A 16073-nucleotide genomic window follows, 5' to 3' on the forward strand; every position below is an offset into this window, starting at 1 on the left:
TATAAAATAATGTATGAGACCAAAATAAAAATGAAAATTTTGTTTGGGGTTGTGGCTGGTCTAACTTATTGCTATTATCATTTTTGTCTTTATTCCTTTGAAAAATTTAGGTGGAATAATAAATAAAAATTAGGTGGACTTTTTTAATGATCAAGTGAGATTTTGACCGTAACAAAGTCCTTAAGTGTATTGTCAATTTCTTGAGCATAAGTAGTTACATGCAAATTTTATCATTTTCAAATATAAAATAATTATTTGTATCTTAAATTAGGCTTTATACGCAATTTTTGCCTAACACACCAAAACCTCTACACATGTAATGTGAAAAACAAACTCAATACCAACAAATCCCAAAAAGATTAGTTTTTTACCTAAATAAGTGAGAAATATCATTAGTAATATAAAAAAACAAATTCAATATATGCATTTCCATGATGATAAAAGTAATAGTTATATCCATGATTCCATTTTGTATAAACATGCCATAGTACACAATAACCATATACAAAATATAAAGTAGTTTACAAATGAAGCAACGTATCCATTGATTGGCATCTTGTTAACTTGCACTTCAAACACAGCAGGGAAGAAAAGCTTGAAGCTAAATTCTCTGCCATATGAGATCTCACTCCCCATACCAATGAAAATCAGACAAAACCAGCAATTTGAGAATGGCTACTGTCATTAGTTCAGCCTCCTTGGGGTTTCTTGAATTCGACTCATTTCGGCGCTAGAGCCACTGCTAGTGCCTGCCTCGCCCGAATACACCATATGTCGCATCTTTTGCATATCATGATTGTATTGCATTGTATCATATGGCATATCTGAGCTAGATGAAGAGGTTGTTTGAACATTTGTAATCCCTGTCTTCATCATCCCCTCCTTCAAGTCGTCTAGTGAGACATCTCCTTCTAACGCTCTCACGATCTGTACATGAGTCATCAATCATAGTTTAAGAAAATACAAATAGGCATCATTATTTTCAAAATGTACATGTAACAGCTAATATTTCATTCTATACTACAAATAATCTTAATATTTAGCATTGAGTCAGTTGTTAAAATAATTATTTTTTATCTTAACATGTATACATACCTGGCTCATTTTTAGGCGCTTTCTGGCAGAGTGGCGAATGCTGCCAGCAGCACAAGCAGCCATCCTTGACATTTCATGAGGATTGTAGATTCCCTCCAAAAATGGATCGACCAGCTCCCTGAAGTTTCCAGGATCCTCCTCCAGTCCACGAGTCAGTAGTGGCCGAGCCTACTCGATTGTAGTTTTCTATCAGTAAAAATAAAAAGAAGGAATGGACTCGAAAACTGAATATACAATACTAACCCAGTCCACTAAGCTGTCCTCCATGGTGTTTGTGAGGTCTACAGGTCGCTTCCCAGATATGAGTTCCAATAGCATTACACCAAATGAGAAAACATCGGACTTCTCTGTCAATTTTCCACTTGATGCATATTCAGGGGCAAGGTACCTGTGTTTACATGCAAAATATTAGCCATCAAGCTAGACCGATCATTTTTATTATATTTTAGTGTCTTCAGATAATTTTTTTAAGGAAAAAACTAAGACTGTTGTAGCAGCTTGATGCATGTAAAGAAGATGAAAGATGCTAGTTGAATGATACTCTTCACTGTTGAACGCAATCATACAAGTCATTATCTTTCATTTGGTTGGGCTTTCAATATGTTACCAAGTCCGAATATTGTAGTTAAAAGTGTATTTTGATTAGTTAAATACATTTATCTGAAGCAAACACTGTTCTATTAGTATTTGGAGCTCTATTATTTGTACCAAGATTTTAACACTATATCTCTACCTTGCACTTAATTTTAACTTCTCTATATACAAACATCCCAAAAATACACCATAAAAAACAAAGGAGCACTGTATTGAAGTCCTATTTCCTATGGACATAATAACTTAATTCTATTATTTGCAAGTATTGAAGTTTCTCAGTAATAAAGGCATGTGTGATGGAAAATTACCCGAAAGTTCCCATGACACGAGTGGATACATGTGTATTATTGTCAGAAGTCAACTTAGCCAATCCAAAATCAGCCACCTGGTTAAAAAGCATTGTTGCCATATAATGAATTAGCTTAACATAGGTTTGGTAGCATGTACAAAACAATTGAATAGTTGAAATAAGTAAACATGTGGAGTAAATGTGGAACCTTCGCTTCGAAACTGTCATCAATGAGGACATTTGCAGTTTTGATATCACGATGAATTATGCGTGGATGACCTGAGCATTTATAAACATAGTAAACATAAAGAAGAAAATACAAACAGAATGAAATAAATAAAAATGAAAGATCATTAGAGGGATGTGAATCTTACAGTCTTCGTGAAGATAGGCAAGCCCTTTCGCTGATCCTATTGCGATTCGCATTCTAGTAGGCCAATCCATGGTAGGCACACCTTTTCCTGCATGTCATAACATCAAACACATTGATTAGCAATCTTTTGATTAATATTCAGAGACGATTGCAGGAAAAAAATGTTAGAAAAGTATGTTACAAATTATTAGGTTGCACACTTGCACCCCAGGCATTATATTATGTCCTACATCTAAGCCTAAGATCCTTAATAGTTAATAAAGTATCCAAAAATTTTACTTAGGGTCACTCATGGTCTCATAAGCGTGCAATCTACCAAAGGAGATTCACTTGCACTACACCTTATTGAGCATAAATGGTAAATAAAAAACAAAATCCTAAAACTTACATGAACTAAAAGAATGTATAGTACTTACCATGAAGGTGATGTTCTAAATTGTTATTGGGAATAAATTCATAGACCAACATTCTTTGTCCACCAGCAATACAATATCCAACAAGTGACACAAGATGACGATGATGAACACGGCTAATGATGTCAATCTCAGCTTGGAACTCTCGCTCTCCTTGCCCACTACCTGCTTTCAAGCTCTTAACCGCAATCTCCTTTCCATTCGGCAACACCCCTTTGTGGACATAACCGAAGCCCCCTTGTCCTATTAAATTCTGATCATTAAATGCATTGGTAGCAGCTGCTAATTCTTCATAAGAGAAGGTACCCTTGAGGCCTAGTGCAAGATTTGGTGAAGGAGGAGGCAGAGGAGGCGGTCCCGTTGAGAAACTGGAGCTCATTTCAGCACTGTTCATCATTAGCGGAGGTGGTGCACCCCAACCACTATTAGGAGGAGCCATTCCACTTTGGACCCCGACAACATGGTCCGGATGGCGTGGACCTCCATAATAACCAACTGGATGCTGACCACTATTATTGTAATAGTGATTATTCCCTGTATACATAATTTAGAGACAATTAATTCATTATTATATTTTTTCCATTTGTTTCATATGACATAAAGATAAAGAAAATGTATGTGCACAGCTGTTGATTGAATAAAATGATCCTTGTACAATAATTATTGGACATCAAAATTCAAAGGTGACATCTATGGTTTTCACTTCAAATCTTGAAAGTGGAGTTTTATGGAGAATATAAAAAGTGAGGAAATCCAATAGCTTAATTTATTGTAAGAGACAGTTATCACAATGTGATGTTCAAAAGATATGAAACTCTTGTCGATTTATAATTTGGAAAGAAAGTGTGTTACAAATAATGGGGATTTTTTAAGCACAAAGATGATTTCTGAAGATTGTACAAGGATAATATAGGAGAGGATCAAGGAAATAGAGCCCAAATGTTGAACTAATATATGATGGTGTGATGAATATTGCTCTTTTCTGCAACATTCTAAACAAGTCCAAGAATCAAGTAGCAATTTGCATTCCAAGTGCTTCAACTATTATTATTCCCATGAAATAAGCAGAATGACAAACTACAATGCAGATAATAATAAGATTTTCTTGCATATGAAATCAATTAAAATGTAATTTCATATTTGTGCAAATCATAATTTTCTATCATACTTCTTTAGGTGCAAATCATAAACATAGCACGTGTTATAGATACTGCCTATTGTTTATGGAAGAATGATAGTACCAGTTTGTTTACCTTTTGCATCTTGTTCTCCATAATAGTACATTTGTTTTCTTTTCTTCTTCCTCCTGGAGCAAATAACACAAACGATAACCAGAATCAGAAGAACGGCTCCTACACCAAGCACTGCCCCAATAATTGCCTTGTCGCTATTGTCATTATCATTACCAGACTTTGGAGCGGATGGTGTTTTGTTGTTATTATCATTATTATTACTCGGCAATGGTTTGTGTTGTGGTGGTGATGGTGATCCACCAGAAGGTGAGGGTGGAGAACGGCCTGATGATGCTGGAGGAGGTGGAGTTGGATTATTTGATGATGATGGTGGGGGTGGATTGTTTGATGATGGTGGTGGATTGTCTGATGATGATGGTGGTGGGGGAGAATTATTGGATGAGGGTGGTGTTGGAGGGGGTGAGGAATCTTTTTCGGGTGGTGGTGGTGATGGAGATGGTTCAGATGGTGGTGGTTGTGATGGTGGTGATGGTGGTGATTGTGATGATGATGGTGGCGATGATGAGTTGTCAGCATCATCAGGGGTACTGTTATCGGGTGTAGCATTATCAGGTGTCGAGTTATCAGGTGATGAGTTATCAGGAGAAGACATTATTGATTATTGTTATTCCTGTTTCTCAAAATGACATACGTGAAGAGCTTAGAGCTATTCTGGGTTCCGGCTAAAAAATCATGTCAGAATTAGCTGCCGGAAACACCACCTTTCTCCTAGCTGCTCTTCTATCAACGGTTGTGACCCCTAAAAAGAAGACAACATTATTGCAAAGGAAAAAAGAAATATCAATAATTCAATGCATGTAGATGAAGGCAAAGCAAAGTTACTAATCTTACTATGCTACTTTTATTTTGTGCTAGTGATGTTAAATCATGAAATTTGGTTTGTTAGAGATCCTGTGATTTAAATGTTATAATTGTTAGAGAAGTTGTTGTTTTTGTGAAGAAATTAAAGATACCTGTTTGGGGGAATAGCAGGGGATCTCAACAGGAAGAGAAGGAAAACATGTCGCATGGTAAAAAATCCATAATACAAGAAGAACCGTTGCTGTCATTCCTCATTGGTCTCCTACAAAGGAGGACCTCTTTTTTTCTCAATCAATGCCTTTGTCTCTGCCACCTCTTTCCTTAGTTTGAGACAGATATAGTTTTTACCATTTTTTCACTGGTCTTCATTTCATCATCCAATGTCTGGACATAATTTGATTCAATCATACTTGCAACACATACACATAACACATATTATCCCGAAATAGCTTACCAACCAAATCCATACCCGAAATTCATCTAAAAGTAACACAATTTAAAGCTGTCACAGGCATTATTTCAATTTGATGCAATTTAATAGAGCATATAAAGAGATTTAGGACTTATTTAAGTAAATAATTATAGTTGTAGGAATAGTATATAGACCTTACACGCCTCTAGCAACTTTAATCATGTAACATAAATTTGCCCTTTCTTTTCCTTACTCCTTGTTCATTTTTACTTTATACAGGACAAATAAAATTCCATTTACCTTTCTATGGCAGAACCTTTTTTAAGAATATCAACACTGCCTATCAACTATAAATTTGAGTTTTTCTTTCTTATAAAAAAAATGGTACTAACATTTTACAAATGTGAGATAATTACTGAATATTCAATATTATTATAAAAGACAGTGGAAAGTGACAATCTAAGGTAACTGGAGAGGGACCAAGGATAGAATTATAGTGTTGGTCATACACATAATAACGTTAATATAAGAACCTAGCCAAAGCACTGATCAGCAGGAAGAGGACCTGGAATGTAACCTTGTTCAATGTACTGCAAACCAAAGACAACCAAAATAGCAAGCAATGTCAAATATGACAAACCCTCAACAGCACCCAACAACCCAAAAGGACCATTAGGAAGTCCAGAACCAGTTTTGGTTTTAGTGTACAATGACCAACCTACTATTCCTAAAACTACAAGGTAGCTAATTCCTTCAAGTGCACCAATTGAGCCACCTGGACCTGGGGGCAAGCCACACCCTGTTGTTTTGAGGGTATAAAGAGACCATGCAATTACTGGGGTTGATATCAATCCACTGGGTATGGCTGCTTTTTCTATGAGACTGTTGCTAGTGTTGCTGTTTTCCTTTGCCATGCACACTATCTTCAGAGATATATGAGACTTGGTGTTAGTAGGCCTCTTGAGTGAGTGATTGATGCCTAAAATAGAGGTTGATATTGGGGAGAATAGTAACATTCTTGAGGCTATCATCATGCTAAGAAAACTTGCTATTGAGTAGTGTGAGAGAATGAGAGAGAGCAAATGCTGTATGTACTCTGAGTTGTGGCTAATATTAATGCTTTTCAATAATCTTATCTTCAAGAATAAAAAAGTTAAATAAAGACCTGCTTTCAGGTTAGCAATTTTTTTTGGTACAAAAAATATAAAAAATTTATGTTTGGTTTTATAAAATAAAAAGTGTGGTTGGTTTCCATTTGGAGCCCATGTAATATTTTTTAAGAGATAAATGTTATTTGAAATTAGTGTTAAATATTTGATAATTTCATAAAAACACTTTTATAGTTTTTAGGTATGTTTGAAACTTTTATATTGAATTTTCCTGTCAAATTTTAAGATAAAATACCCAAATATAAATTACTTCACCTTGAATTCTATTATGATCAAAATCAACTTTATTAAAAACTAATTTTGCAACCTTTGATTTGTGCTTTATCTAAGGCATTAATTGTTAATGTATATACTTAAATATGTTTTTAATCCTTTATAAGCAATTTTAATTTTAGTTATCGAAACTATTATTTTTGTTTTAGTCTATGCAAATATACACAATTATTTTTGGAGGGTGTGAACGTTGAGTATAGACTAAAACAACAAGTTTAGAATTTATAAGGACCAAAAAATAAACAAATAAATTATAAATTTATGTACACAATTTATAAATAGATAAGAATATTGTACTCATATATATAAAGATTAAATTTTAAAATAATAAACATTAAGGAAATTCAAGTCAATTAAAAAAGATTAACTTTGCAAGTACCCTGCATGCATTGTTGATGAAATTAAAGAAGTAAAAAAGTAGCATCTGAAAATATATTTGGAATATTTTTAATATTATTAAAGACAGTGAGATATTAACTTTCCGTAATTCCGTTATTGATTTACATAGGGCCGGAATATTACTCATTCAGTAAACGACGGGTACAACGTGCAATGTACAAATTTTCATTTCCTCTGGTGTCTACAAATGAAAACTTTTCAGCAACTAATGAAAAACGAATGTGCGGCCCAATAGCTTATTTGGGCTTTGAACACTCGCCACTTGAAGCTGTCTATCTCGAACATATGTATCATAATTCCCAATTTTAATTAGTTTCGTTATAACAAGCAAACTTCGATGCGGATCTAGCCGTCCATTCATGAACACGTAGCACCTGTATTATGTTGATGGAGAATGACATTGTTCAGTTACTTTACTCTAAAAATTAAATAGAAAAAACCGTGAATAGTTGGAGTTGGATGGATAATAAAAATATGGCATACCTAAATAAAGGGCCCCATTGTCACATGCTTTGCACTTGACTACTAACGAAGGACCATGCATCATTCACCCATAATAAATATGAGAATATCTCGCCACGTCATTACAACAGTCATCCACATTGATTGATACGATCATTTTCATTAATTTTTTAAAACTATCTACAAAAGGTTTTACAAGCTTCTTTGTTCTCCCTCCAAAAGTACTTTGTGATAAACAAAGGTTTCGAAAAAGTAAAATAAAAAGGTTTTTTTTCCCACTCTTTTCTTCCCTCCAAGTTCCTTTACATAATAACCTGCAACGAGAACATGCTGTTAACAGCCATTTGAATATGAGAACAACGGCTATATGTGAAACAAAAGCGGGAGAAAACACAAACGACTTTTTGAACTAAACACATTCCCACATAACATACAATTCTTTTACCTAATATGTCCTGTTCGAGATAGATAGCTAAATTCCTAACAGACTAAACATAATTCTATCTGAAAACTGAGGTTCCATGCTGCCAATACTCAGAAAACAACATAAAAAACACAAACGAAGAAACATGATATATATCAATGGAGTCTCAATCATGCTTCTTAGTTGACTCAGTGTATGTTACCACATCATTGTTCATCGCTGTCATCATCTTCATCACCATCATCATCACCATCATCATCACCACGCTTTCTCTTAAGGTTTGGAGAAGTGGGAGGCAAAACTTCAGCACCATCATCGTCAACTTCTTCTTCCTCCTCTTCCTCATCATCATCATCTTCATCCTGATCATCTCCACCATTCACGGAAGCAGCACCAGCACTGACTGTTTCAGCCTGTCCAACTGGCTGGACAAGATATCCAGCACCATAGTCTTCTTCCTGTAATTCAAAATAAAGAATTCCATAATTTGATTAGAAAACTGTTAATAAAATCTGCACGCCAGAAATGGGTTAATGACAGAAAATAAAGCATACACAGTTGACACTGAGTTTCATGAAGCAGACCAGTAATATCATATATGTAAACAGAAAAAAGGTTTTAAAGATAGATACAAAATAAGGAGGAACATTAGAGTCTCATAGAAATTGAAATTCAAACAAGTTAGAGCCATAACCAATAATATCATTAAAATCTCACACCTAGTAGAGTACAAGGAGAGTAAATGTACACAATCTTATGCATAAAGCAGTAGACTACACCCAAGATTTGAATGTGACCTCTTGGTCACTAAGCGGCAACCTTACCATTGTGCTAAGGTTCACCCTCTATATTCAATAATATTGTTAATGAAGCAAAATAAATGCACATGAGAGTTTCAAACCGCATAATATGTAAATAATTTAAAGGATGAGAGCAAATCCATGAACTTAAACCAGTAGAAATAGCAAGAACATAATGATGACACACAACTGCAACACTGTTCCCTTTTATGCAAAACCACTTATTTTTATCTGAACACTTCAAACAACAATAATCAAGCCTTAATCTTATTTTAGAACATTGAAAGAAAACAACTTAGTGGGATAAAGGCTTGGTTGTTGGTTGGGTTGAAAGGATTATATAAGCACCCTGCCTAAGTGAGTATAAATGTTTTAGACACTGCACTACTATTAAGCTAAAGAACAACGAAGCCTTTGTTCCACTAGGTGGGGTCGGCTAAAAATGGAGGGATTCAAACACAGATTTGGAATAAAGATGAGATGTCACTCACCACCAAGCCACTGGTGCTGGTTGTTAAGGTAAAAAAACACCAAGTAAAATTTTTACACAGTCAGAAGATGATGGCTATTGACACATCAATAAAACTAAGAATAGGGAACACATCAAAAGAACAAACATGAAACATAGGCTAGATAAAAGCATATACAAGGCAACTCATCACCACAGTCAAGCTTAAAAAGGTGAGGAGGCAAATAAATGAAATGAAATTACACTAATCAAGCAAATTATCCAATTAACAACTATCAATCAATATAAATATCACCTTCTGTTTTGCAACCTGACAAAATCGAGAATATACACAAATGAAAAATTCACAGAACCAGATACAAAATAATAAGATAATCAATTAAACAAACACACATAAAAAGCCATATCATTCATGAATTAACAGAAACATAAGACAAAAAGGTTTCAATGGAAAGATCATCTCACTTCATCATCATCCTCTTCGTCATCTTCAGACTCTCCTTCATATTCAACACCGATTTCATCTTCACCTGTCTCACCATTGTCATATTCATCCTCATCATCTTCCCCCTGCTCGTGCCCATCAATCTCCCCTTCCACGCTCGTCAACAACCCAGTACTCTCCGGTCCAACAAACTCCACATCATCATTGTCCACTTCCTCCTCCTCATCATCGTCCTCATCAAATTCAACCCCATCCTCATCGTCATCACTGTCAACAATATCATGAACCTCAACAACATCATCATCACCATCATCTTCTTCATCATCATCCCCATCCTCCTCATCGATCTCCTCTTCCTCTTCTTCATCATCATCCTTATCCTCTTCATCCCATGCCACACTCTCCATCCGAAACCCATTCTCCTGATTCAACCCATTAACCCTCCTCGATGTCTCAGCCTCTTCCTCATCAGCCTCACTCTCTTCTTCCTCATCAACATCGACAACACCATCAACCCCCTCCCCATGCCCGTTGCTCATCGCAAGCGGCCGATCCTCTCCATCAATCTCCCCACTACCAGGATCATCCTCTTCTTCTTCATCCTCCTCATCTTCATCATCACTCTCCGGCCTCTCATTCTCCTCAGCATCCATCTTATCCAAATACTTAAGCGAATTAATCAACCCAAAAACCCTAGATCGGTAATCCTTAACACGCGTAACAGGACACTCATACAGATCCAGCGAAACAAGCTTCAACTGTGCAAGCGGCACAAGATCTTCAATAAACTGAATCCGATTGTTCGATAAATCAAGGTCCCGAAGTGAATCAAGGCCCGCTTGGACGAGAAATTCAAGTCCACCAGCGATTCTGTTGTCAGAGAGGATAAGCTTCTGAAGATTCGAGAGCCGTGGGAACTGCTCTAGCGACGAAACACCGATATTCGCGACGGAAAGGTGTCCAAGGTTCTGGAACCTTTCTAGAAGGCTCGGTGGAGGTAACCGTCCCTGGACGCACTTAACGGCGCCGTCAAGTGTTAGTGTACGAACCGAAGCGTGGTCCGTTTCGCCGTCAAGCGCCGTTTCCACAGCCCTCTCCCAGATCTCATCCATGAAATACGAAACTCTATATATCATACAAAACTACAACACGCAAATTCAAATCGCGTTGATAATAAATAACGATGTATAGTTAAATATCTTAAGGTCTCAAAGCGAAGAAGAAAAAATTTGAGAAGGGATTGATAACCCTAATTTGTTTACTATGGAAATTCAAAAAGTTGAGAGAGGAAAAAACAAACACAACGATTTTGCAGTTTCTCTCTCTTAATTTTCTCTCTCAATCGTGTATTGGGTAAGGGTGACGAGTCGGGATAAACCTCGGGTATGCGGTCCCGGTCTGGTCTAGGGTTCAAGGATTGGTTCAACCGCGTGGTTGTTAATTGTTATTGTAGTGGACCTTTTGCTGCCGTTGGATTAGGAACGACATGGATTGGTGACGTGGATTGATTTGACGGTTTAGATTGGAGGTTTTTGTGTTTGTTTTTGAGAAGGGTGCAACATGGCTAAAGAGTGATCGGGCTCTCTATCTTTGACACGCCACTGATTGTGTAAATATCGGGATGGTCACTTATTTGCCACCGTGCATGCGGGATTTTACCAAAATGCCATTTGATTGGGAAAAAATGGCACTCCTGTGTCATGAGAAATTGAGAATAGTACTAAAAAAAACTCTTGAATTAAGAAATACAAAAAGGTAACTTTGTAGCGAAAAAATAAAGTGGTTTTCTTGACCTATTCAAAAGTTCCGTATATAAGCCCACTATTTTTTTATATCCTCATTATATTTTAAATGGTTCACGTTACTTCTATTTAAAATTGATAATCATTTGCTATTGGATGGTATAAAAACTATACTCTATACATAAATATTAATCTCTTAATTAAATAAAAAAATCAACGTAAAAAAATGTTTTTAATTTCTCACGACGCTAAATAAAATGTTTTTGTACTACTTAGTACCCTAATTTTTGATACTTTCATGTTTACCAAAGAAAGAGAAACAATAAAAAGAAAATGCATTTGTCAACATTGTAGTCTCAATAGTAAGCAACTAGCATGTTTAAGTATCAAAATAATTATAAGCAATTCATTAATCGGTATCTCAATTTCCATAATCTCATAATTCGACTCTCCTCCGCTACTTGATACATGGACTGCTTCTCCCTCATGCTCTCCATCAATTTCAAACTCAAATTTTGTTTAGCCCCAACTGCTTGAGCAACAACTTTCTAACACAATCTATCATCACCAAAGATTAAATCACTATATCACACCTTAATATGTCAAAGTCAACTATTAATACTTTAATCGCAAAGCATCAATGATAATAAAAATGTATGGCTTGGGTTATAATGGAGGTCCTAAAGATAGTCCCATACATTATTAATGATAACCAAAATTTATCAGCACTTGAAGGCAATATTGAAAGAATTCCAAATATCTTCTTTCACCATCAACCAGCCTTAGAAAAACCACAAGGGGCCTTATTGCCTTGAGAGTGAACAAAGACACTTTTCCAAAAGGTTGCCAAGGAACAATATTAGTTGCCTTTTATCCCCTTTTAAAACCTTTTAAGGGTGACGAAATTTGGGCAAAACTTGTCCCCTAGCCACAACCATTTCTATTCCGTTCTTCCTCATTAAATTCTTGGCCATGGTATGGTTGTTGATGAAGCTTATAAATGACATCAACTTGTATGACCCTCTAGTTTTGAAAGGTTCCCAATGTCTACCAACATCAAACCCCCACAACGAAAACGTATGGAGTCTAAAGGAGTTTTCTTCTCTTTTCTTATAAATATTTACCTAAGAATATATGTAAAATCTACCTATCCAAGTTTAATAACATTGTTTTCATATACCAAAAAAATATTAGATAAAAAATTCAATTCGATGATTTCAAGAAAATAGATGATTCCAGCAACAATATCACAGTTCATAGCTCAAACAAATCAAATGGCATATATACAACAGTGTGCTCCACATGATAAACAAACTCGTTTCATTTATCTGTTTCTAGTGTAGACGTAGACACAAGAACTAGTATTTCTACATCCATTTAGATTCACTATTCCTCAGTGCTCTGGATAACCTGGCATTATTTTAGGTGGATGCACAAATCGAACATTAGACCCAGGGGAAGATGAAACTGAAAATGGCCTCATGACAGAGCTTGCACCTGAAGCCAGGGGACTGCCGAATTGACTTGATTTTAGAGAACTCACACTTGCAGTTCCATTTGTGTCCTCTGCCATATGTTCAAGTTGGTGGTGGTTAAGCTGCAATCCATCAATATCCATTCCTTGTAACACATTTTGATGACTGTTTGTCCCACTGGGAAGCTGGGATTGCCAAAAAGTTGATTGTTGATTCACTGTAGAATGAGTTGCTCGAGCATTGCTATTGCCGTCAGCCTCACCCTTCCCTCTGGACTGATGCACCATGACAGAGACCTCATTTGTCTTGCTTGGTTTAATTTCTGGCAACTTCTCTGTGTCCAAAGAAATAATCTCTACTGCATCAACCTTAGTTGTTGAAGAACGACCAGAAGGAATTAGGGTTGTCGGAAATGCCCTCTCTGGAGGAACAGCTGGGGTGTAATTGGAGGGAAGCAAATCATCCCAATTCTCCAATAGTTCCTTGTACACTTTGCGGAGAGTGACTTCAGTTAGACCAGTTATCTTGCAAATTTCTGCCTGAGTTTTGCGTTTGTCTTCAAGTTGGCAAGCCAAATATATAGCAGCTGCTGAGATACTAATTGGATTCCTGCGAGTGCAGAAGCATTTGTTGATCACAACCTCTCCAATGTGAGTAGCCAATTCCTAAAATACAATATAGGAGCCATTCTCAAAGAACTGTATTGCAACCTAATGAATGGAATAAAACAAAAGCAACTAACAAGACTAATTTTGTTGGGACATACAACAAAATCACCACAACTTGACCCGAAGAAACCTAGCTGAATGTTTACCCATGCTATAAGTCCGCAATGTTACAACCAATTCCAAAATTTTATTCACTCGCATGAACATAAAACTCTAGATTCTGTCCATGACAAAATGTCCACTGGCTGACAATAGAACAAAATCAGCAATGGAAGGGGAGAGCTTGTTGAGTATATTCTAGATGAAAGGAGGTTGGGCCAGAGTTAGTTTTGATGAGCTGGCAGAGATAGTGTAAAAAAGGAATGGGGTAGAGAAGGTGTACCTAAATTCAGTTATTAATCGGCTGAAGGGACTGAGGAGAGGTGTCTTTTGGGAAATCACTGGTTAGTTATGGCCAGAGAGCATTAGCTCTTTGTAGGAGCCTAGCTCTGTGGCAGTTGGTACTTATATCACTGTAATTACCTTCATTTTACAGTAATCAATACAACTTTCCTTTATTTTGTTCAATTGTTCTTATTGTTTCTAGATCTTTGATACGGTTCGGATTAGCAGAATTGCTTAAAATTTTGGATGGACAAAAGATTAACATTCATGTCAGTAAATAGTATTGCATAATTGAATAACAATGTTAAAAGATATTAATAATACATTGAAACTAAACCATTAAAAATAATAAACTAGTTGCAATTGATTAAAAAATAACAACCTAGAGGGCCTCATATTCAATTAAGAATTTTGTTTCATTTAGTTCAATAGAGTATCAGAGTTATCATAACTATTAATTAATAAAACTCAAAAAAAGAGTTTTTACAAAGAGAGAGCAAACAGAGCATCATATATAGGTAACTTGCAGGTTTGAAGTACAATTAGTTTCTTGTCATTTGCTAAACATTCAGCACAGAAAAAGAAACTTCATTGGCATATGGCATGCTTAATTTTAAATATGAAACAATAGCTAGTACAACTAAAAGTAGTACCATCATGCATAAGCATACAAATTGCTTGAGAGAAACAAAGCATGAGAGTAACATAAAAAGCGTGCCTATATTAAGCTCGGACGTTCAAATTTCAAAACACAGTGAGGTTGAAGAAGCTGCCAAATTTGAAAGCAAATAAAGGTACCTGAGCAGATTTATTGAGCTGCAGAAGCGTGCAAAATCTTGGCATATGAACTGATATGGAATTGCTGTTGATAGGTTGGCTTAGCTGTAAGGCTTCTCCCAGTATCTTGATGTATTTCCCAATTTCCTTTTGTTGCACATTGGCTGCAATTGAAATTTCCTGCCCATATCACAAAGAGATGCAACATCAGAAGACTATTAGAGACATCCAGTGTCCAAACTAAAGAAACCGAGTCATAGCTAATTTACTTAGATCAGAGTAGAAACATAGAACTCACAAAAGATTCGCAATTGTTAACAGCATCAGGCTAAGTAGAGACAATAATTTTTTTTATAAACTAACCATGGATTCAGCTTTAGATTTTCAGCAAAACAAGCTTAGGCCATGCACTATTATGTATGTATATACTACATAGTGCAAATATTGACTAGACACAATTAGGAGATGTTTCGATAACAAAGTTAGGGTTTTCTTGTTTTCACTATTTCATATACAAATCTTTTGAGAACAACAAAGTGACATGTTTTTTCCCCAAACCTAACATACTCTTAAATTATATGTACACACATAACATATAACAATTGGTAATCAATATCAATCAAACAATTAAATTTGAGAAATTGCAACACTAAGAAACAAAATAAAAAATCTAAAATGAAAAGGCAGAGAAGAAATGAAAAAACCTGAAGGGTTCTGGGCTCTTGAGCCTCTCGAATGGCCTGAACGAGAGCCGCGGTGGCAAGGGCCTCAACGCTGCGGTTTCTCAAGCAGGTAGCGGAGCAACAATCCCTAAATAACTGAAAAGCATGGTCCGAAATATCACAATCCAACCCTAAAATGGAAGCTACATCGATAATTTGCATATACGCCCTCAAATTATCAACGACAACCGTCGAAGACGAAGACGAAGAAGACGAAGACGTAGATTCGAGAATGCGTTCTAGCTCGGCGAGGTGACCAGAGAAGGAGAGAGAGGACTGAAGGAAAAGCGGGGCGGGCTCAAGGGACCAGGTGGAGAAGGAAGTTATGAAGCCCGTGGGCTCGAACGGGTCTTCGTCATCGTGGTTGTTGTCTTGGAAGGGTTGGAGAGTGGGGAGAGGGAGATCCGATGTGACAAGACACAGAGGGTTGTCCTGAGCGCGCGTGTGGAACACGTGGTGAGGATGTGACTGTCGCTCTTCAACTACTCGTCCGCAAGAGCTGCATTCAGTGATAGACTTACCGGAGGTCGTGGTGGCGCAACGCCCCTGTGCCGCAGAACAGTAAGGGCACTTCATTTTTCTGTTAATTCTTTTGTGTTTGGTGATATGGTCTAAATTCTCAAATATGGCTCTT

The 16073-nt window shown here is 36.4% G+C and overlaps 4 protein-coding genes across 8 annotated transcripts; all 4 read right to left on the bottom strand.

Annotated features, from left to right (window-relative positions):
• On the bottom strand, positions 436-5110 carry LOC109331409 (proline-rich receptor-like protein kinase PERK4). Of its 3 annotated transcripts, XR_002105787.1 has the most exons (10): positions 4971-5110; positions 4018-4756; positions 2768-3298; positions 2353-2439; positions 2187-2257; positions 1998-2074; positions 1339-1483; positions 1096-1263; positions 612-927; positions 436-579 (listed from the first exon to the last, which is right to left on the bottom strand). XR_002105787.1 is itself a non-coding variant. In XM_019565875.1 (9 exons), the coding sequence occupies exons 2-9, from the start codon at positions 4607-4609 to the stop codon at positions 685-687; spliced, it is 1914 nt and encodes a 637-aa protein (XP_019421420.1). In that variant the 5' UTR covers positions 4610-4756; positions 4971-5110; the 3' UTR covers positions 436-684. The 3 variants fall into 3 exon arrangements, 2 of the variants coding, with proteins under 2 accessions (XP_019421420.1, XP_019421421.1); XM_019565875.1 differs by having other exon boundaries at positions 436-927; XM_019565876.1 differs by lacking the exon at positions 4971-5110 and adding an exon at positions 4849-4940 and having other exon boundaries at positions 436-927.
• Positions 5574-6353, bottom strand: LOC109331410. The gene has a single exon (XM_019565877.1). The coding sequence runs from the start codon at positions 6262-6264 to the stop codon at positions 5764-5766; it is 501 nt and encodes a 166-aa protein (XP_019421422.1). The 5' UTR covers positions 6265-6353; the 3' UTR covers positions 5574-5763.
• On the bottom strand, positions 7653-11087 carry LOC109331605 (acidic leucine-rich nuclear phosphoprotein 32-related protein). Of its 3 annotated transcripts, XM_019566208.1 has the most exons (3): positions 9692-11085; positions 8160-8415; positions 7653-7847 (listed from the first exon to the last, which is right to left on the bottom strand). In XM_019566208.1, exons 1-2 carry the CDS (start codon positions 10805-10807, stop codon positions 8164-8166), a joined length of 1368 nt encoding a protein of 455 aa, XP_019421753.1. In that variant the 5' UTR covers positions 10808-11085; the 3' UTR covers positions 7653-7847; positions 8160-8163. The 3 variants fall into 3 exon arrangements, with proteins under 3 accessions (XP_019421753.1, XP_019421754.1, XP_019421752.1); XM_019566209.1 differs by lacking the exon at positions 7653-7847 and having other exon boundaries at positions 7917-8415; positions 9968-11087; XM_019566207.1 differs by lacking the exon at positions 7653-7847 and having other exon boundaries at positions 7917-8415; positions 9692-11083.
• Positions 12625-16073, bottom strand: LOC109331855 (plant-specific TFIIB-related protein 1). The gene is made up of 3 exons (XM_019566620.1): positions 15422-16073; positions 14739-14897; positions 12625-13553 (listed from the first exon to the last, which is right to left on the bottom strand). Exons 1-3 carry the CDS (start codon positions 16013-16015, stop codon positions 12807-12809), a joined length of 1500 nt encoding a protein of 499 aa, XP_019422165.1. The 5' UTR covers positions 16016-16073; the 3' UTR covers positions 12625-12806.

The sequence above is a fragment of the Lupinus angustifolius genome, chromosome LG17, assembly GCF_001865875.1.
Source record: "Lupinus angustifolius cultivar Tanjil chromosome LG17, LupAngTanjil_v1.0, whole genome shotgun sequence".
Lineage (NCBI taxonomy): Eukaryota > Viridiplantae > Streptophyta > Magnoliopsida > Fabales > Fabaceae > Lupinus > Lupinus angustifolius.